This window comes from Stenella coeruleoalba, assembly GCF_951394435.1.
Source record: "Stenella coeruleoalba genome assembly, chromosome: 15".
Taxonomy (NCBI): Eukaryota; Metazoa; Chordata; class Mammalia; order Artiodactyla; family Delphinidae; genus Stenella; species Stenella coeruleoalba.
Window position 1 is genome coordinate 1,834,045 of NC_137161.1, and position 20,384 is coordinate 1,854,428.

The 20,384-nt window shown below is 53.5% G+C and overlaps 1 protein-coding gene across 1 annotated transcript in view; it reads left to right on the forward strand.

Annotated features, from left to right (window-relative positions):
- TAF4 (TATA-box binding protein associated factor 4) overlaps positions 1-20,384 on the forward strand; it is a 71,516-nt gene that overhangs the window by 47,170 nt on the left and 3,962 nt on the right. Inside the window, exons 6-14 of the mRNA XM_079943630.1 lie at positions 669-758; positions 1,241-1,486; positions 3,062-3,209; positions 3,662-3,776; positions 5,724-5,893; positions 6,182-6,312; positions 7,133-7,258; positions 7,705-7,761; positions 8,191-8,310. Coding sequence (XP_079799756.1) covers positions 669-758; positions 1,241-1,486; positions 3,062-3,209; positions 3,662-3,776; positions 5,724-5,893; positions 6,182-6,312; positions 7,133-7,258; positions 7,705-7,761; positions 8,191-8,310 — 1,203 coding nt within the window. The remainder of the gene's footprint in view (positions 1-668; positions 759-1,240; positions 1,487-3,061; positions 3,210-3,661; positions 3,777-5,723; positions 5,894-6,181; positions 6,313-7,132; positions 7,259-7,704; positions 7,762-8,190; positions 8,311-20,384) is intronic.

Below are 20,384 nucleotides of genomic sequence, written 5' to 3' on the forward strand. Positions count from 1 at the left end.
CCATCCCCCCACCCCCGGATGAGCCCAGTGCCGTCCCCGTTGTGCTGCGCCCTTATCAGGGCACCAGGACCCCCGTTCCGCCCTTGTTACAGGACCTCTTTGCAGCCCTGGCCACTCCCACCTTGAACTGGGCCCAGTCAGCCACGGGCTTGGCCCCCCAGCCCCCACACCTGGCTCGCTTTGGTTTCCAGAGCGGGGTCTGGGCCGTCTCGTCTGGGCGCTCGCTTCTCCCCGCCGGTGCCCCAGCTGCTCTGGGGTCTCGGCGTAGGTGTGGTCTCTCTGGGTAAGGGTGTCCCTGGTCTGCGGTACCTTCCAACTTGGTCATGAGGGTACTTTTAGGCTAGTCTGTCGCCTGGCAAAATGCCTGATGTGCGGTGGGTTAGGTGCCGCGTAGATGTCCCGTGGGAGCTGGCGTAGGGAAGTCGTGGGGTGGGCCAGTGAGCCCCGATGGGGCGGGGCACAGGGAGGGCCGGGGGCCTCACCCACGCCCGGGAACCCGTGTCAGCTGAGCATGTGGCCCCCGGGCCCTCCCGCACCTTCATCCAGTGCAGGACCTGGCGTGAGGAACAGCCAGTCCTAAAACGCGAGACCAGAGAAATGCTGCATAAAGATATGCACGTGCGCGTTTGTATTCGTGGAGGAATTTCAACGTGAATTTTATTTTTAAGGACGGAAAAATCGAAGCAGAGGATTTCACTAGTAGGTTATACCGAGAACTTAATTCTTCACCTCAACCTTACCTTGTGCCTTTCCTGAAGGTAATTTGAAGCCGCCTGCGAGCACCCAGCGTCGGGTGGAGGGGCGGGCGCGTCCCGGGGACGGGTGGGCTTGCAGGTTTCAAGCCCCCTGAGACAGAAGGTTAAGTTTTCTCTTTCGAGGCTTCTCTGTAAGTTACGAGACCCCGGCCACTGAGGCCACAATGTTGTGTCACCGCCAGGGACTGCGAGGGGCCCTCTCCCCGCAGACGGGGGCCCCGCGCCGCTGGGACGAGGGTGTCGCTCAGATGCCTCGGCTGCCTTGACGCGCTTAACTGCATTTCAGAAGTGGCGCTTCTGCTTTGTTTTTTAAACAAATTGCAGCCAGTTGTCACTGAGGGTAACCCTGCTCAGCGGCAGTCGGGGGACAGTGGTTTGGGATGCCGGCACCCGGCGTCCCGGGGCGTCTCCTTAAGGCCCCAGACCGACGCTGTTTGGCCGAGGACGTGTTCTCAGGGTCGTGTGTTTTCTGTCTTTCCGCCCAGAGGAGCTTGCCCGCCTTGAGACAGCTGACCCCCGACTCCGCGGCCTTCATCCAGCAGAGTCAGCAGCAGCCGCCACCGGCCTCGCAGGCCACCACCGCGCTCACGGCTGTGGTGCTCAGCGGCTCGGTGCAGCGCACGGCCGGGAAGACGGCGGCCACCGTGACCAGCGCCCTCCAGCCCCCTGTCATCAGCCTCGCGCAGCCCACGCCGGTGGGCGTCGGCAAGCAGGGGCAGCCCACGCCGCTGGTATGGAGGCCAGAGCCTCGCCCTGCTCCCCTGCACGTGCCCGGCCGCCCGCGGCTCAGAGAGACTGTCAGGGAGGACCTGGGGCGGGATCTGAAATAGTGAGGTGTCAGCCAGGGGCCGAGGCCCTGCAGCTTCGAAATTTATTTCTCAGTAAAACGAAATAAGCCTACTGACTTTTGCCCTTTGGCACGTCCGTTGTCTGTGCTGTTTCGGGCATCCCTGGTTTAAATGGACACTGTGTGTTTGTAGTGGATCTTTTAGCTGGACGTTATCTTTGATTAGGAGCAATGGCCCAAATACACGAAGCTGACGCTAAGTGCTTGGCGCTGGACACGTCAGGTTTCATGGTCTAGGACCGAGCTCTGCAGCCGTCGTTTGGGGCTCGGAGATCCTCGGGAGGCACGGCTGCTGACGGTGGATTTATCTGTGGTTGGGATCCAGGGTTCTGGTCGTGTAGCTATAGAAAAGGGTGTCTGCTGGGGAGAGTTCAGGACTGAACGTGCTCCTGCCTCCTGCAGGCAGACGGGGTTCGCCCAGTAAGAGTTCAGGACTGAGCGCGCTCCTGCAGGCAGACGGGGTTCGCCCAGTGTAGAAAGGCACTTGCTATTCTTCTTTTAACATTTCAAAGGGATTTTGTTCCTATACAGACGGTTAAAAAAAATTAAAACAACGCAGGTCCTCACGTCACTTTCGTAGGTTGTGGAGTGTATCTTACGATAATGCTCGAGTGATAACCAGGCGGGCAATCAGAGTCATGAAGGTGGTGGTCTCTCACCTGCTCAAGTTAAAATCTGCATTTGTTCTTGCCTTGATTGGTGGTGAGGAAGACAGGCTCCCGTGGGAGGTGGAGCCGTGTGTGTGTGTGTGTGTGTGTGTGTGTGTGTGCGCGCGCGCTTCGGGCCAAAGTGCAGGTGTGAGATCAGGGCTCGCTCGCATGCCCCTCACTGGAGGGGTGGAGCTCTGCCGCGCCCTTGCAGAGTCGGGCACCACCGGTCCATCACGTGCTTCCCTTGAAGGCCGTAGAGACGTGAAACCTGGAGGCTCTTCCCTGAGTTTGTGGCAAAACTTGGCCTGAACCTCCTGCAGGCAGTCGTGTGTCTGCTCGTTCTGGACAGTGTGAATTTTCATAGGTTTTGTTGCAGAAATAGCTCGGCCCTGGGCACCACCCATCCCTCCCCGAGTGCGCTGTAACGTTGAGAGTGTGCCCACCAGGCGACCTTCGTAAAGTTCAGCAGCTGGATTCTGATCCAGCCCTAGAGGCTCTGGGAGGGATCTGAGGGGGCGCCCCGGCACCTGTGCTCACATCTGGGGAGAAGCCGTCTGTTCCACACTGGTCCGCAAGCTCAGCAAACACTGTCCTCCAGGCGCTGGCCTCAGGGCCCCATGTGTGGCTTCCGAGCAGTTAACCTGCCCCCAGGAGCTTGCAGCCTGATGCAGTGCCCCCGGCTGACCCTCCTGGTCCTCCCGGAAGGCTGCCCACCCCCCGCCCTGGGCAGGGAACAGGTGTGGGAGCCCCCTCTGCGGTGGGGGCGGGGGTGGGACGTGAGCTCACGTGCCCCGTGGGCTCTGCTCCAGGTGATCCAGCCGCCGCCCAAGCCTGGAGCGCTGATCCGGCCGCCGCAGGTGACGCTGACACAGACGCCCATGGTGGCGCTCCGGCAGCCCCACAACCGCATCGTGCTCACCACGCCCCAGCAGATCCAGCTGAACCAGCTGCAGCCAGGTGAGGGCCGGCGGCCGGGCCGCTCTCCCCAGGGCCCTGTCCCCCTGTTTTTTTAATTGTGGTGAAACTCACGTAACACAGACTTGGCCATTTTAGTCACGTGGACAGGTGTACAATTCAGTGGCGTTAGTACATTCACAGGGTTGTACGGGCATCGCCCCGTCAGTACGATTTTTACAATTACACATTCAGGACTGGGTTCTTAACGAGTAGTCGTTCCTACATTCCAAAGAGTTTGATGAGCTACAGGAAGGCAAACGCGTGAGAGATGCTGCTTATGCTTTTACTCTAATCTAGAGTTAGTAACGCAACGTTTCTGACGTTTTAGGAAGCCTCCTTGTGGCGGGCCGGGAGTAGTGGCCCTCCCTGCAGCCCGCCTAGCACCGGGGACGGCAGTGTCTCCATCTCCGAGTCTGTGCGCGGGGGGCATACCCTCGTCTCTTGTTTTGCAGTCCCTGTGGTGAAACCTGCCGTGTTACCTGGAACCAAAGCTCTTTCTACTGTCTCAGCACAAGCAGCTGCTGCACAGAAAAACAAGCTCAAGGAGCCCGGGGGAGGCTCGTTTAGGTAAGGAATGAGCCCTGGCTCAGGAGGCGCCCGGAGGGAAGGGCCTCGCCCGGTGGCCGTTGGTGCTTTGAGGCTGCGTTCATTCCCTACACACGCACGCGCACACACACACACACGCACGTGCGCGCGCTCGCTGTGTGCGTGTTTTCCCACAGAGCGGCTCAGGGGCGTTTGCCGCAGACGCAGGGCGGGATGGCAGAGCAGCTGACTTTCCGCGCGGACCAGTGGGAGGTTTGTGTCTGTGATACGATGGCTCAGTCTTCTGAGTGCATCACAGTCACAACAGAGGACGCTTCTGTGTCCTCCTTTCAACCTCAGAACCTTCAGAGATGCTGTGCTTTGGTCTCTTGACGAGCAGCTGGTCTGAGCACCGCCATAGGAAGGGCTACAGTGGCTACTTTGGTTCGGATCCAGCAGTAGCAAAGTGCGTGTGTCGGGGGACCTGGGTGGTCCTTCCCTTCCCTTCCCAGAAGCTTCGTCCCTCAAGCTGTTAGGGAGCAGGGCAGGTGTTGGCAGTGCTGGAGCCGTGGTGGCCTGAGCCTGGGTCGGCTTCCAGGCAGGGCAAGGAGATGGGTGGCTGGCACAGTCTGGCACGGAGGGTGGGGGCCCACAGGGGTGGGGAGGACATCCACGAGGGAGAGGGCGGGTGGCGGAGATGGGAAGATGCATCCACCTGCAGGTGCGAGGGAGTTAGAAATACAGAGAGGAGCAAACGAGGCGAGCCCGGTGGGGTTGGGTCGGGTCGGACGTCCGGCTGTGAATACTCTGGAAAAGCTGTGGCTGGAGCCACCCGCTCTGCCGCTGGAGGGGCCTGGGATTGGTGACACCGTGATGGCGGCAGCACGCCCAGCGCCCAGGTCTCGTCTAAAACTGCTTCCGCCGCGGTGACCAGGGTGCCTTAGGGGGGTGCTGATTCCAGGCCGGAGTCGCGAGGGTGCAGGACGAGTTAGTGCACTTTGGTCAGAGAGCAGTGCTCAAGCGCCAGCGTTCCCAGAAGCCCCCAAGCGGCCCCTCCTGCCAGCCGTGTCTGCAGCGACATTGTACCTGTGGGTAAGACAGGAACCCGAGCCCCTGGAAACGAGTCAGTGGGTGGTTTAGGGGAACGGGGTTTGCACAGTCTCAGACCACCTCCCCTGAGGTCCTCGTAACTACACAGGGAGGGAGGGGCGCTCCGACGCAGGGAAGCGGGCAGGGCCCCCCTGCGCGGGAGCTCCGTGTGCAGGGTGAGCAAGGCCCCTGACTCGTGTGAAATTCCTGCCAAAGGTGCATTGCCCGCGGCTCGTCACAAAGGGACGTCCGTCAGAGGGGAAACGAGGACACGCTGCAGAACAGCTGGCCTGGGACCTTCCAGGTGTCAGGGGCACGAGAGTCAGGGAGGGGCTGCAGAGACGTGGCAGCAAAACGCAGCTCATGGTTCTAAGCCGGACCCTTTGCTGTGGGAGCCGCTATAGGGACCGTTAGCCAAAGCTGGGGGTCTGGGCGTGGCTGGTGGCCCGGTTTCAAAGGCCATCCCCCCGGTTCCGTAGGGGTGCCTCTGTCCACAGGGAGCCACACTGCCGTGTCCGGGGGGTTGGGGGTTGGGTGTCAGGTCGGCCGCTCACCCTCAAGTGGTTCACGGACTTTCCTTTGTACTGTTCTTCCAGCTTTTCTGAGAGGTTGTGATCGTATTAAAAATAATGCTGTGAGATCATTTAAAAAGGGTTTCACAGAACAAACTCCTTGAAGCAGTGAGTAGGTGCTGTGCTCTCTGTGAACTTGGCATTGACATCTGTGTGCAGAGACTCCCACTCTGCTGTACCTTGGGGTGGGTCTTCCTTTAAAAGAACAGATTCGCTCGCAGATGACCGCCTTTGTGCTCAGGTGACAGCAGCGCGGGAGAGCCGCCCCTCTGCCCGCCGAGTTGGCGGCCCTTCGTTCGTTAGACCCACCTCCTCTTCTTTCCTGAAGGGACGACGATGACATCAATGACGTAGCGTCGATGGCCGGCGTGAACCTGTCGGAAGAAAGTGCGAGAATATTGGCTACGAACTCTGAGTTAGTGGGCACCCTGACGCGGTCCTGCAAAGACGAGACCTTCCTCCTCCCGGCGCCTCTGCAAAGAAGAATATTGGAAATAGGTATGGCCCTGGGCGTCCGGCCTCCACCGGTGGGCCTGGTGTGGACCACGGCTGCGGTGCTCAGCACGGAGCTGTCCTGGGCTTGGGGGGACACCCCTTGTCCCTTGTCACCTGTTTTGCCAGGGTTGTGCTTTCCGTGGGGTTGGCGGTGACGTTCTCAGGTAGTTGGAGCAGGTGTAGACCACCCCCGACCCTCAGGTTGCACAAAGTGGTAACTGGGGGATAAGGGAAAAACAGTGAAGGAAAGAAAAGAACTTCAGTGATTGTAAAATACCGCCTGTTCCCCAGGTAAGAAACACGGCATAACGGAGTTACACCCAGACGTGGTGAGTTACGTGTCACACGCCACGCAACAGAGGCTGCAGAACCTTGTAGAAAAGATATCAGAAACGGCTCAGCAAAAGAACTTCTCTTATAAGGTAACCCGCCATTTCCTGGAGGGGATGCCCTGTCGGCGCTCCCGGGTCTGGTGCTGCCTGGAGGGCACAGGGGAAGCGGCAGAGTGTTGAGCTCGTTTTGAGTTTTCCCCAGAACGAGATTTTGGGAAGATGCCACTTCTTTCAGTCCCGTGGTGCTCCGGGCGCTACCCACTGGGCTGTGGAAGGAGGGTGCGGAGGATCTGACCTCCGGGTTAGGGAGCCAGCCTTCTGGGTCCAGGCTGGTGGCATCTTCAGCTCTGGAGAAGGTGGAGCCCCCCGCCCGTTTCCACGCGGGGGGCTCCCAGCAGCTGCGGCCCGAGCTGTCCCTGCAGACCCGAGGGGCTCTGGCTCACCCGCGCTCCCGTGACTCAGAGTGGTGCCCTGTCGTGTGCTGTGGAGGCCCGGCCTCTCACAGCAGGTTCCAGGCAGAATCCGCCTTCCTCTTCAGTCATGCAAACCCTCTTTCAGGGGCACCGTGGAGCGGCCAGGCACTGCCCGAGCAGCGTTTGAAGTACAAGCCTGTAGCCACTTGGCTTTAAAAATACTTTTTACGCTATTAGAAAAAAATTTAAAATGTAACTTAGAAGAGTCAAATGATACCAAAGCGTATAAAATGGAAAGTTGCCTGCGAGCCCCCGGATGACTTACCTGAGGCGGCGTGTGCACGTCCAGAGCACTTCAGAAGCAGAGTCTTGGAGACGAGAGGGGCTTGGGTCTGTGCGCCGCCTGGGGAGTGGGCCGAGGGGGGCGGGAAGCGGTGCGCGGACTGTCCGGCTGGGTTCCCAAGTTCGTGACAAACAGTCGTTTCACTTTTTTCTAGGATGATGACAGATACGAGCAGGCAAGTGATGTCCGGGCTCAGCTCAAATTTTTTGAACAGCTTGATCAAATTGAGAAACAGAGAAAGGACGAACAGGAGAGAGAGATCTTGATGCGGGCAGCAAAGGCAAGTGCTCGTGCTGCACGCAGTTTTCCCCTGTCCACCCTGGGCGCTCGCGGACACCCTTGGGGTTTCGAGGAGCCGGAGCAGGGTTTGGCGCTGGCCTCGATGACACGTGCGCGGGGTTAGGAGCGCAGCCGGGGCGGGAAGCCTCCAGACCTCAGCAGGTCGCCCAGCACGTGGGGCGGGTCCCTTAACTGAGCCCGGAGCCCTGCGGGCTGCCCTGGCCCACCGTCCTCACGTCACATTGGACCATGGCGTGGTTCTTACATCCAAATGGTATTGATTTTCATGATGATAAATTTTCATCCGTTGGCTGTAAACGTTTAAAAATTTAATGCGTTCTGTCACGTGACTTAGATGTCATCATGTCACGTATAAGATGACATGTTTGTCGGGTGATGAACGTTTAGGTCACAACTTATCTTTCTTTTTTACCTGTTTGAAAATAGTCTCGGTCCAGACAAGAAGATCCAGAGCAGTTAAGGTTGAAACAGAAGGCAAAGGAGGTAAGCGTTTCCAGTCCAAGAGTCTACACTGCACACTTGAAAATACGTTTGTGTTCAACCTCAGCACCTAACGAGAGAGAGAGAGGCTGAGAAGGCGATGGTATCTCTGCACAATAGGCCTTCCCGTAGCGATTTATGGTGTTTGCAAAAGTGTTTTCCTGTGCTTTTAAACTTCACGGTAATTTCTCATGTGGTGCAGTCCAGTCTCTGTACTCTCACAGTTTGCTCAGATCTGAGCTTTTTAAGGTGAGCATCTATTGCTTTACTGTTTTTCTGATTGCACAATATGCTTGCTGTTTAAAAAAAAACAGTCAAATGAAATTTTCATTTAGGAAAGTTTAGAAAACCCTTTGGTGTCTATGTATTACTTTTGTAGTAATAAAAAAAGTGCGTGAAATGACAGTCCCTGTTTTCCTTTTCAAAACAAAGATGCAGCAACAAGAACTGGCACAGATGAGGCAGCGAGATGCCAACCTCACAGCACTGGCTGCCATCGGGCCCAGGAAAAAGAGGAAAGTGGACTCTCCGGCACCGGGATCGGGAGTAGAGGTACCGCACGGATGCAGGGACGGGGGCTGGAAGGGCCTCGGGGCATCTGCGTCCCGCTCGCCTCTTCAGGGAGTCAGGCACGCCGAGAACGGGCTGTCGTTCGCGCACATGTTGTCTCACCGCCCTTGGAGTACTTGTTTTCTCGGTACATTCGATACTTTATATTCAAATCAACCTATTTGTGGATATCATGTGAGCAAGAAGTTCTTTGCATGAGGAAGTTTGATCACTGTAGCTTAACACGATGAGATTTAGACTGACTTCGAAGAGAATATGGGGAGATTCCGTCCGAAGACTGACCTTTGTGGGGCTGACTGTCCTCCCTGGGTACTGGGGTTAACGTGAAGGAAGGTGGTTGTTGCCTGTTTCCGTTTGTCCAAAGTTTGTTAGTTTCTTGTTTTGTTTGCTGTCGTGTCTTTATATGTAATTACAAACCCAACTTTAAAGTATTGTTATTTTTCTTTAAACTGCCGGTTGTTTTATTAGTAAATCACAGGAAGAAAGAAAACATCGTCTTTTATATTTACCTGCTTCTTTACCATTTCTGGTGTTTTTCGTTCCTTCCCCAAGTTCCAGGCTTCCATCTGTGGTATTTCCCTTTGGCTTGAAGGACAGCATTTAGCGTCTCTTGTAGTGCAATCTGCTGGTGATGGATTCTTTCAGCTTTTGTTTACCTGAAAATGGTTGTATTTCACGCTCAAAAGTTTGAATGAAGTTTTCCCTGAATGTTGACAGTTTTTTTTTTCTTTCAGCTCTGTTTTTTTAACTTAACTTAATACGTAATTTTCTCTCACGTTCTTGAATAAGCCGAGCAGATCCAGACATACATCACTTAACTTTATAGAATGACCGACTAATAGGGATGAGTGATTGTAAGAATTTTAGCCATCCTTCACGTTTTTCCTCTACTCCTTGAATCCTGTCTTAACTGCTGGTCTCTTTCTCTTTTCCAGGGAAACTCCTATTCTCATTTAGACATGTTATCTTGTTCCGGATCACAAAAAAGATGGGAGATTTCCCAGTGTGTTTTGCAAAATTGCAGAGCTCTTATTCTTAGACCTGAAAACAGCCGTAAACGTGTGACCGTCGTTGTCCTTAGAGACGTTGTTCCATCGTGTTCAGGGCCCCACTGTGATTTCAGTCCTTGTTTCCTGTCTGTCACGTGAGTCACTTCTCCAGCTGTTTTGAGGCGATCGTCTTACTTCTTTGAAGTTCGTCCGTGTGGTGTTTAGACTTGGTTCTCTTGCTAGTCACTCTGCTTGGGCTTCTCTGAGCTTCTTGGATCTGTAGGTCAGTAGTTTTCCTCAAATTTGCAACACTTTGGCCTTTATTTCTTCAAAACTGTCTCTGTTTCAGTCTTTTTCTATTGGGATTCCCAGTTAGACCTCTGTTAGATCTTTTTGATATTGCCCTGTGGGTCTCTGAGTCTGTATTTGTTCCTCTTTAATCACTTCTTTCTCTGTTCGGACTGGGTCATTTCTACTGATCTGTCTTCAGATTCCCTGTCTTCTCCAGTCAGCTCTGCAGTCTGTCCAGTGAAGTTTTCATTTGTCGATGTATCTGCAGTTCTGGGATTTCCACTTAAGTCTTTTTTATGGCTGCTGAGTCTTTGCTGAGATTTCCCTGTCTGCTCACGTACTGAGGCCACATTTTCCCAGCATTCTTTGAACCTGTTTGTAAAAGCTTCTCTCATGGTTTTGTCAAGTCCGACATTGGGGGTGTCTCGATTCAGTCTCTGTCGACTGCTTTTTCCTTTGACCGTGGGTCATGGTTTCCTGTCTCTCTGCATGTCTAGCCATTGGCGCTTGGATGCTGGATTTTGTGGATGACATGTCGTCATCCTCTGAAGAGTACTGACTCTTGTTTTAGTTCAGCTCCTGGCTGCTCATCTTGAACTTGTGTGTCTTGTGTCTCACTTTGGTGTTCAGTAGGGTCTGTGGAAATCCCATGGTGTTTCTGAGCTCCCTCACCCAGTGGGGCTCACCCTGCAGACTTGCCTTCCCTGTGCAGGTTTTAGGCTTGGTTGGGGTGGGTCTTACGTAGGGTATGATCCTTACTCCCAGGGAAGGGCCTTTGGCGACTTGGCCGGATGCTGGGAGGGAGAGCGTCGGGCGGGCTACACTCCAGCGAGGACTGCCGCTCATGCCTGTGTTTTGCTTACATCACACGGCTGTTTCACGCTGTCCTCTCTCCCTGGACCCTTCATCTTAGTTCCATAAGTAACTTTGTGTTTAATGCTGATTACAAGTCTGTGTGGATGTCTGTTTAGTCATTTGGTTTTCTGAATCTCGTCTGTTGGATTCTTCTGGAATGTTTCGTGGGGGCTGCGTTCCCCGTATTTGTGCATGTCGATGGCGGTTTTGATGGCTAGAAAAGCCGTGGCTCACGTTTTCTTTCCTTGAGAATCTATCTGGAGTAAATAGTTACAACTCGATAATTTTTTTCCTGGTATGGAAGGTTGCTGTCAGTCTGATGATAGTCTAATTTTATTTCTCTTGTGTTTCTCATGTGTTCTTTCTGCCCAAAGATGCCCACAGAATTCTTTTCCCTTAAAGCCCAGCCTTTTACTTGGAATTGGCTGTCTTGGGTTGGCGTTCTCAGGGAGAGGTTGTGTTCTTTCAACATGCAGTTAAACCTTTTTGTATTCAGGAACATTTTCTTTAATGCTTTCTTTGTTTTTGTTTTCCTCTTCGGAGATTCCTGTTACTCAGACGCTGTATCTTTTGTATCTGCCATCAGTATTGGTGCTTTTCTCTTTAATCCTTTCAGTCTCTCTTTTAAAAACTTTTACCCTGTTTATGCTTCTCGCTCTTCTAATTCCTTCTTAAGGTATCATTTGTTGCGTTTGTTTGCTCTTGTGTTCTTTTTCGTGGAGAGTCTTCATTTCTCAGGTGAAATTTTCTTTTGTTTCTGATGTTTCCTTGCCTTTGTCACCTCATTTCTGAGTTTCGCTGATTCTGATTTATGTTATTCTTTCATGCTTCTTATCATTTTCTCAGTGTCTTTTAGCTTGTTTGGAAATAGAACATAGCAGTTTTGATCTCGTTTTGATTACGTCTTTTTGCGGTTTCTGATCATCTGTAGGGATGTTGTTCTGCTCCTTATTCTCTTTTTTTCCTAGGGCAGCTTCTCTGGGACCTGACCTCTCTGTGGTTCACTTTTATGTGAATTTTGCTGTCTTGAGCCTTTAGGAGGAGGTGGTTTGCAGGTTTGCCAGCTTCACTGAGCTCCTCTTCCGTTGTTTCCGCGTGGTGACGAACTTGCTGTCTGAGACGTCAGGCTCTGCTGCTCCCTGACTCTCACCTGGACCTTCTTGCCTCCATGGTCCCGGACTGTCCTGCTCAGCTTTAATTTCGCTCCTCGCAGGTTCTCTTCTGCGTGAGGCCCTGTGCTGCGGGGCCCCGGCAGGTCGGAGGCAGAGTTCCTAGTGGCGAGGCTGCTGCTGAGAGGAGAGAGCTCCTGGCTGTAGCTGCTGCTCTCCAGTGAGCCTGCCACTCCTCCCGGTGAACGCCCGCTGGCCCCTGGGGGCCTTGGGGCCTCGCAGCTGCCCCACTGCTCTTCCTGCACAGTTTTCAGATAGGCTTGTGGCTGCTCGCAGTTCATCTTCACCGGTTTGGTTGTAAATGTTGTCTGCTAGCGTTTGGTTTTGCTTTCTAGTTGCTGTGTGTTTTATATGGCCTTTGGGAAGATTCAAAGAAACTTTGACGCCTCTGGCATCTTCTTCCCAGAATATAATGATTAGTGTTTTTCAAAATGTTTTTCTTTTGATTTAGAGTAGTTTCAAACATACAGAAAAGTTGTAAGAACAGTATAAAAAACTCCATTCAGATTCTCAATTCTGAACATTTTACCACCTTTATTTTGATACCCCCTTTTTTTTTTTTTTTTTTTTTTTTGCGGTACGTGGGCCTCTCACTGTTGGGGCCTCTCCCGTCGCGGAGCACAGGCTCCGGACGCGCAGGCTCAGCGGCCATGGCTCACGGGCCCAGCCGCTCTGCGGCATGTGGGATCTTCCCAGACCGGGGCACGAACCCGCGTCCCCTGCGTCGGCAGGTGGACGCTCAACCACTGCGTCACCAGGGAAGCCCTCGTCACCCCCTCTTTACACACACAAGTACGCGTGTGGGATGTTCCGTCACCCCTAAATGCTGACAACGCTGGACGTTCTCTTGTGTTACTACTGCACCCATCCCCCCGCGTCGGGAAATCAGCCCTGATGCCCCAGGGTCCCCAGACCTGCTCCCACTTCACCGCCTGTCCTGGTTTCTCTTTGATCCAGGCGTGTGCGGTGTCCGGCTGGCTTGTGGCGTGAACCTCTTCCCAGTCTCCCCGTTCCTGACGGTGCTGAAGAGGGCAGGTCTCTTGTTCTGTAGGATGACCCTTGGCATCACTAGGTGATCTTAGCCTTGATCACCTGGTTAAGTTGCCTGGCTGAGAAAGCAGCTTTCTCCACTGTGTAGTCAGTTAGTCCCTTAGCGCTTACCAGTGTCGTGTAAGGAGGCACTCCAGGGTCACGCAGGTACTCTGTTCCCATCACCCCTCACCCGGCCTTAGCACCCTTGCAGACTGCCCTTGCGTCAGGACCGCCAGGCTGGGGGCCAGGTCACGATGCTCAGTTTCCATCACGCCTTCCACATTTACTGGTTGCCTTCTGCCGTGAAGAAGAGCTTCCCTCCCTCCCTCCCTCCTTCCCTCCCTCCTTCCCTCCTCCGTCCTCATTCATTCATGCATTCATTCATCACTGTGTATGGACGCATGGATTCCTGCTGTATTCAGAGGGTTGTAATCAATGCTCTCGTTATTTCTAGATTTGGTCAGTGGAAGCTTCTTCAAGCGGTTTCCTATATCCTTTTGAAACGTTGCCCTCGTCCTGTAAGCGTGAGAGGTGTCCAGGTGCCTCTTGTGCTTCCCCTGCCCTCACCCGCAGTGGCGCCCAGGAGCCTGCTTCCTTGCGGTGGAGGGTGGTATTTAGAGACCAGTATCTGAGCACTGTGTGTGCTGATTGCTACGGGGGTCCCTGCTCCAGGCCCCCAGCAGTCAGAGCCCGGAACGTATGTATGTGTACAAGTGAGTGTGCGCGTGCGTGCGCGCGTGCCCCTTTCTGTATCTAGAACAACCCTGTGTGTTCTAGTTGATGCTGAGATTCTAGTCTAGGACCTCAGGGCTGCTTCTAGTCTTCTTCGTTTCCTTACTTTTGAATCCCTTCACAGACAGACAGAACGCGAGTTCCCGTTATTTTCAATATATTTGTTTTTTTATTTTTTTTGGCTCAATGTAACCAGTCCCTGAACCACTCTGGCCGCTGGGGTCCCTGTGCTGGGAGGGGAGGGCTCGTGGGAAAGGCATGTGGATTAACTTCTGCCTTAGGCGTTTTCTAAAGAAGAGAAAAAGAGCGCGTATTTCCAGACTGTCGGGGAGGGCGTGAGTGTGGGGAGGAGTGTGGGGTGAGGGGGCACCTTGAGGAGATGGTGGGAGGGATGCACGCCACCGGAGGTCCTGCGGCGTGGCCTCGTACGTTGCTGGTTGTGCCTAATTTAGGTCTTCAGGGGTACTTGTGGGTTATATGTGTGACAGTTAATACGAAATCTGGAATTTAAAAAGTCCTTCATATGCCTTTGTTCATCAGAGCTAAGGCTTAATTTCTCTTTTTCTGTTTTTAGTTTAGGATTATTTCTTTAGGGTGTGTCTTTAAAAACAAATTTATTGTGAACTCATTTTAGACTTGCAGCAAAGTTGCACGAAGAGTACAGAGAGTTCCTGTATATCCCCCAGCTTGCCCTAACGTGCATCACTGGTGTGATACTGCTGACTAGGGACCTTATTTGACTTGGTCTTTCAGAATTTAATTTTAAGTTAAGAAACTTTATATTTTAGAGCAGTTTTAGGTTCACGGCCAAATTGAGCGGAAAGTGCAGAGAGTTCCCATACGCCCCCCCGCCCCGTCCCCCGCTCCCCTCGCACCTGCACAGCCTCCCGCATCATCCACGCCCCCACCGGATGCTGCGTTTGTTGCAATCGATGAACCTGCACGGACACTTCATCACCACCAGAGTCCACAGTTTACATCCGGGTTCCCTCTTGGTGTTGCACGTTCTGTGGGTTTGGACAGATGTATGATGGCCTGTATCCACCTTTACAGTATAATACAGAGTAGTTTCACGGCCCTAAACATCCTCTGTGCTTCATCTGTCATCCCTCCCTCCCCGCAGCCCCTGGCAACCCCTGATCTTTTTACTGTCTCCATAGTTTTGTCTTTTCCAGAGTGTCATAGAGTTGAAATCATACAGTCTGTAGCCTTTCAGATCGGCTTCTTTCACTTAGTTAAACGCATCTAAGGTTCCTCTGTGTCCTCTCGTGGCTTGGTACCTCATTTCTCTCTTTCCAGGGCTGAATAACATTCTGCTGTCTGGATGCACCACAGTTTATTTATCTGTCACCTGCTGAAGGACATCTTGGTTACTTACAAGTTTTGGCCACTGTGAATACAGCTGCTATAAATACCCGTGTGCAGGCTTTTGTGTGGACATGAGTTTTCAGCTCCTTTGGGTAAATACCGAGGAGCACGATTGCTGGTGCGTATGGTGAGAGTATGTGTAGTTTTGTAAAAACCTGCCGGGCTGTCTTGCAGAGTAGCTGCTCCATGTCGCATTCCCGTCGGTTACGAGTGAGGTTCCTGCTGCTCCACGTCCCCACCAGCACCTGGTGGTGTCGGTGCTCTAGATTCTGGCCGTCCTAATAGGTGTGTCGTGGTGTCTCGTTGCTTTAAGTTGCATTTCCCTGATGCATGACGTGGAGCATCTCTTCATGTGCTGCTTCTTTGGCGAGGGGTCTTTTAAGATCGTTGATCCATTTTATTTTATTTTTTAAATTTTTATTTATTTATTTATTTCGGTACGCGGGCCTCTCACTGTGTGGCCTCTCCCGTTGCAGAGCGCAGGCTCCGGACGCGCAGGCTCAGTGGCCATGCCTCACGGGCCCAGCTGCTCTGCGGCATGTGGGATCTTCCCGGACCGGGGCACGAACCCGCGTTCCCTGCATCGGCAGGCGGACTCTCAACCGCTGCGCCATCAGGGAAGCCCCGTTGATCCATTTTAAAAATTGAGTTGTTTGTTTTCTTGCTATTGAGTTTTCGGAGTTCTTTGTACAGTTTGGATGAGTTGTTTTTTTTTTTTAACCAGATATGTCTTTTGCAAATGTTTTGTGTGTATTTGACTGTTACCATTCTCCACTGAAGGTGTAGGATCCCATCCAGTACCCTCCTGGAATTTGGTCACCATGTCTCTGTAGCCTTCTCTGGTCTATGACGGGTCCTCTGTCTTTGCCTGTCTTTCCTGATCTTGACACTTTGAAGAGTGTGTGGTCGGTTATTTGGTAGAAGGTCTCTTAATTTGAGCTCATCTTACGTTTCCTCTTGATGAAACCCAGGTTATGTAATTTGGCTGGAATGTCGCACCAGTGATGCTGTGTCCTCAGTGCATCGTATCAGGAGGTACGTGACATCTGTGTCCCGCTGCGAGTGATCACTCTGAACACTTGGTTCTGGGGGGGGGTCCCAGGCATCTCCGCTGGAAAATCTGTGTCCCTTTGTAATGAAAGTGTCTTGTGGGAAATGCTGAGGGACCGCGCCCTCCTGTTTCTCCTCGTTGGCACCACTGCTTCCCGTGGTCGGTGACCGCGGGCTGACAGGCTCTCCTCCTCTGTCCCCCGTTTGCTGGTTGGAATTCTGCCAGCCCTGCTTGGTCCTCGCGAGCCCTTCAGTTGGGCTCCTCTGTCCTGTTGACGTAACCTGTCACCTTCTGAAGGGTTCTTACTCTCTCACGTCACAAATGTTCCAGGCTTACCTTATATTTTTCCTGCCCTAACAGTGGAATCGACCGTTTCTCCACAGAGCCGCGGTTCTTTTTGTTGGGACGCGTGTGCAGGGACCAGGTCTGGGCACCGGTGTGCTCGGGCCCCTGGGTGTCTTGCTCCAGCCCCCTCGGGGGTACAGCTGGGGATACGTGCACCGCCCCACCTGTGTTTTCTGTGTCTGTACCGAAGGCGGTGGGTCCAACCTGACGTGACAGGCCCTCCGAGCCGTCCCGCGTCCCACGTGGGAGGCCTGACTCTCATCGTCACAGTGGGTTTGCTGTTTGTCCCACCCTACTTTGCAGATAAAAAGGAGATCCACAACTGCTAAGCCCTGCGAGAAGGAAGTGGCTGACTGTCCAGAGTAGCATGTGTCTGCCCAGTTCTTCCTGTGTGTAGCCCTGCGGCGCCCCCGAGTTCCGCGTCCTCAGCGCCGCAGAGTTACTAGATGAGCCCTTTCCTGCTGCCCCGCAGCAGGCTCTGTCCCTCCGAGTGGCACAGCTGGGCTCTTCTGCTGTCTGTCCTCCAGTGTGGCCCCCACCCCGCTCTCGTTTGGTTGTTTATTTTGGGGGTTCTCAGAGCCAGAGCTGTACAGATGCCTGCACCCAGCAGTGCCGTCTCCTCCGCCTCAGACACAAGCGTGTGTTTGCGATTTCCGCCTCTCCCTTGAGGAAGCGGAATGTCGGCGCCCTTCTGCCGTGGGCCGTTTTCACTTCGCACGTTCTGGAGCGTACTCCATGCCGTTTCGTGGCGATGCTCCCCATTCTTCACAGCAAGCGGGGTGCTTCTCCGCACCCACGTGTCTTGGGCGACCCCCTCCCTTGTGCACGGATGGTGTTGTATTCTTGGGGGTGTGTGTTGTGGGGTGAAGGTAAGTGGGTCGGTAGTTTCGTTAGGAATTGCCAAGCTCCCCTCTGGAGGGTCGTGCCAGTTCTCGCCCGCCGGTGGTGAGGGAAAGGGCCTGTCTCCCCACAGCCTCCTGGCGTGTGTTGCCACAGTTTGTAATTTTGCTGATCTGTTGGGCAACAGGGGTGCTCAGTTTCGGTGAATGTGCTGTGGGTGCTTGAGAACAAGGCGTATTCTTAGGCAGCGTGTAGGACTTGCTGGGTTTATAGGGGGTGCACCTTACCGATTACGCCCACTGTGTCTTTGCTTATTTTTGTCCACGTGATGTGTTTTGTGCTGGATGGATGTGGTGTCCCAGAGCTTTACGTTGTTAGTGTGTTTTTGTCTTTTTTTTTTTAATAAATTCATTTATTTATTATTTATTTTAGGCTGCGTTGGGTCTTCGTTGCTGCACGCAGGCTTTCTCTAGTTGTGGCGAGCGGGGGCTACTCTTCGTTGCGGTGCGTGGGCTTCTCACTGCAGTGGCTTCTCTTGTTGCGGAGCACAGGCTCTGGGCATGTGGGCTTCAGTAGTTGAGGCGTGTGGGCTCAGCAGTTGTGGCTTACAGGCTCTAGAGCGCAGGCTCAGTAGTTGTGGCGCACGGGCTTAGTTGCTCTGCGGCATGTGGGATCTTCCTGGACCAGGGATTGAACCCGTGTCCCCTGCATTGGCAGGCGGATTCTTAACCACTGAGCCACCAGGGAAGTCCTTGTGTTTCTGTCTTTATCTCCTTGCATCTCCTGCAGTTTTTGCCTTGTATGGGGGTTGCTGTGTTATTTGGTACATAAACATCCGTAAGTGTTACATGTTCACCGTGAGTCGTGATTTTTACCATTGAAAAGCGTCAGCCTTTGCCCAGTGGGCTTGATGTCTTCTTTGTCCTCAGTCAGGGCCGTTGCCCCTGCTCTCCTGTTTGCATCAGCCTGGAACACCTCCATTCTGCTTGATTTGTAGCCCTTCCTTTAGGTATGTCTCTTGTGTAGAGCACACGGCGGGCTTGTTTTCTGAGTCCAGTCGAAAAGCGTTTTCCTGTCGGGTGAGCTAAGCCCGTCATCTGTATTGATACAGCTGACAAGGTGGGTTCTGACTCGGTCACAGTGCTTTATGATGATGTGTACTTTTTATAGTTGCTCTGTTTTTTGGTGAGATGTGTAGTCTTTGCTCCTTAATTAAGATTTTTGTTTGTGTTTAGGATGGTTTTTAACTGTGCTCTAGTGGTTACTTTTGTATGTAAGTGTTTCTGGGCGTCTTCGGTCCCCGGTTTTCACGTGTGTTTCCTGTTCGGCTTGCGTCAGCCTTCTCCTCGGCTCCCCGGTGGCCACACTGCATCCGGAGCCTGTTGTGTCCCCTTCCCTTTCCCTTTCGTGCTTTGTTACGTCATTTCTACCTTGTCACAGCGCTTGACGTTTCCCAGCCTCCTCCTCACCTCTGCTGTAGCACCAGCTGCGTGTTTATATATTATAGATGCTTATTGCTGCGTTTTTCTGAGGTTTCCCCGCTCTTCCCTTGTTGGGACGGCCCCTGCCTGTGGCTGAGCCTTCGGAAAGCTCAGGTGCAGAGTCCCCTGATGTTTTGCAGGTTGAAACGGTTTTTCTGTGGCCTTGATGTGTGGAGGACGGTTAGGCTGGATATACAAATGTGGGTTCACACTTGCTTTCAGTGATTTTTCGGTGCTGTTGCATTGCTTTCTGTGTTGGTTTGGGAAAGCCTGATGCCAGGTTAATTCTCTCGTCTTGATGGTTTATTTTCTCTTTTTACCTGGAGGGTTTTCTTTATCTTGGAAAGCTGACCGTTTTAGGAGACTTTGTGGAAGTTGATTTTTATGGGTTAACTTTCCCAGGTGCCCACATGCCCTTTCAGTGTGTCGGTTTGTTTTGTTTTCTGTTTCTTGAAAGTTTCCTTGGATTATAGTTTGAGTGTTAACCTCTGCCGCACGTTTGTCTTCCTTCTCCGGGGGCTCTGACGACTGAGTACATGTCCTCCTTTGGTTGCTTCCTTTTCCCCTGTTTTTTTTCCTGGCCCTTTAATTTCTTTTCTTTGTCTCATTTTTATTCTCTTGTTTTTCTGCCTTTCTTCTTTGCCTCTTACTACATTTTTATTCGAGTCTTTTCTCCCCTGAGCACCTTACGGTTTATATTAATTTCTGAGATACTTTTGTCCTTTTTTCTCATTTCTTTCTTGTGTCAAATCAACTCTCATTTCTTTCTGGTTTTCAGTCCATTTTCCTCCTAAGTTTTGAGGTTTTGATTCAAGGTGATTTTCATATCCTCAGATGTTAAGTATATTTTGTTTTGTTGAAAGCGTTGTCTTACAGTTTTCTTGTTTTTCCAGACTGACTTTGTCTCTGATACGTGTGGAGTTTCATCTTCTGATTTTTTGCAGTGGTTCTTTGTGGACCTGCGTATCTTCCTCGTGTGCATTTTCATGGTTGGGGTGTTTACAAGATTCGCCCTCCGACGGTGCCCTCTGCTGACAGTTCTGCAGAGCCCGGTGGCTTCGCGGGTGTCTGTCCGAGGGTGAGGAGGGCTGAGTGTCCTCTGGAGGCGAGGCCCTGTGCCTGCCGGCCCCTGCATTCCCCCCGCTTACTTCTTTGCCTGCCGCCGCTGCCCAGTTTCAAAGGACTCATCTCAGAAGCTGTGCGCTCTTAGGCCCCTCAGGCCCGCTCTGGCGGGAGCCCCCCCCCCCCCCCCCCCGCTCTGTCTCTGGTGCTCGGCCTCGTGGAGGCACTGTGGGCCCCGCCCAGGAGCATCGTTCCGCGTGGGGTCCGGGCCCCATCCTCGTGTTGTGCGGGTGCCGTGCCCCGGGTAGGTCTGTGTTTCCCTCCCTGTTCTGGACGGTTCTTGGGGAGACGATGGGAGGTGCCGGGGTGAGCTTGTCTTCAGCCTCCTGCGAGTGGCCCTTGTTCTGAGCTGAGCGCCCGAGGGGCTCCGTCGCTGCCGCTTTTCACAGCGCCCTCCAGCTGCCTGTGCTGGGCGTGGGCTCTGCTTCATGGACAAGTGTGGGGACTGCGCCGGCAGAAGCGGAGCAGAGCAAGCTGGCGGGGGCCTGTGCTCTCGGCGCCGTGACCTCATCACTCGCCGTCCGGGACGCAGGGACATCACGCGGGTTAGAGGTGCCCTCTCGTGGGCACAGACCTCTCACTGTTGTCGAGGGGGCTCTGGGGGGAGCGGCAACAAGGCCCCCGTGGTGCGAGTCCCCCCGAGACAGTCCCTGAGGGGCTGGTGCTCTCTGCCGACTGGGCGAGCGGCCACGGCAGGTCTGAAGCTGCGCCGGCTGCCACCGCTGGTTGTGCGCGGCCCTGGGGGCCCCAGCGAAGTGACCCCGCGAGCCAGGTGGGGTTG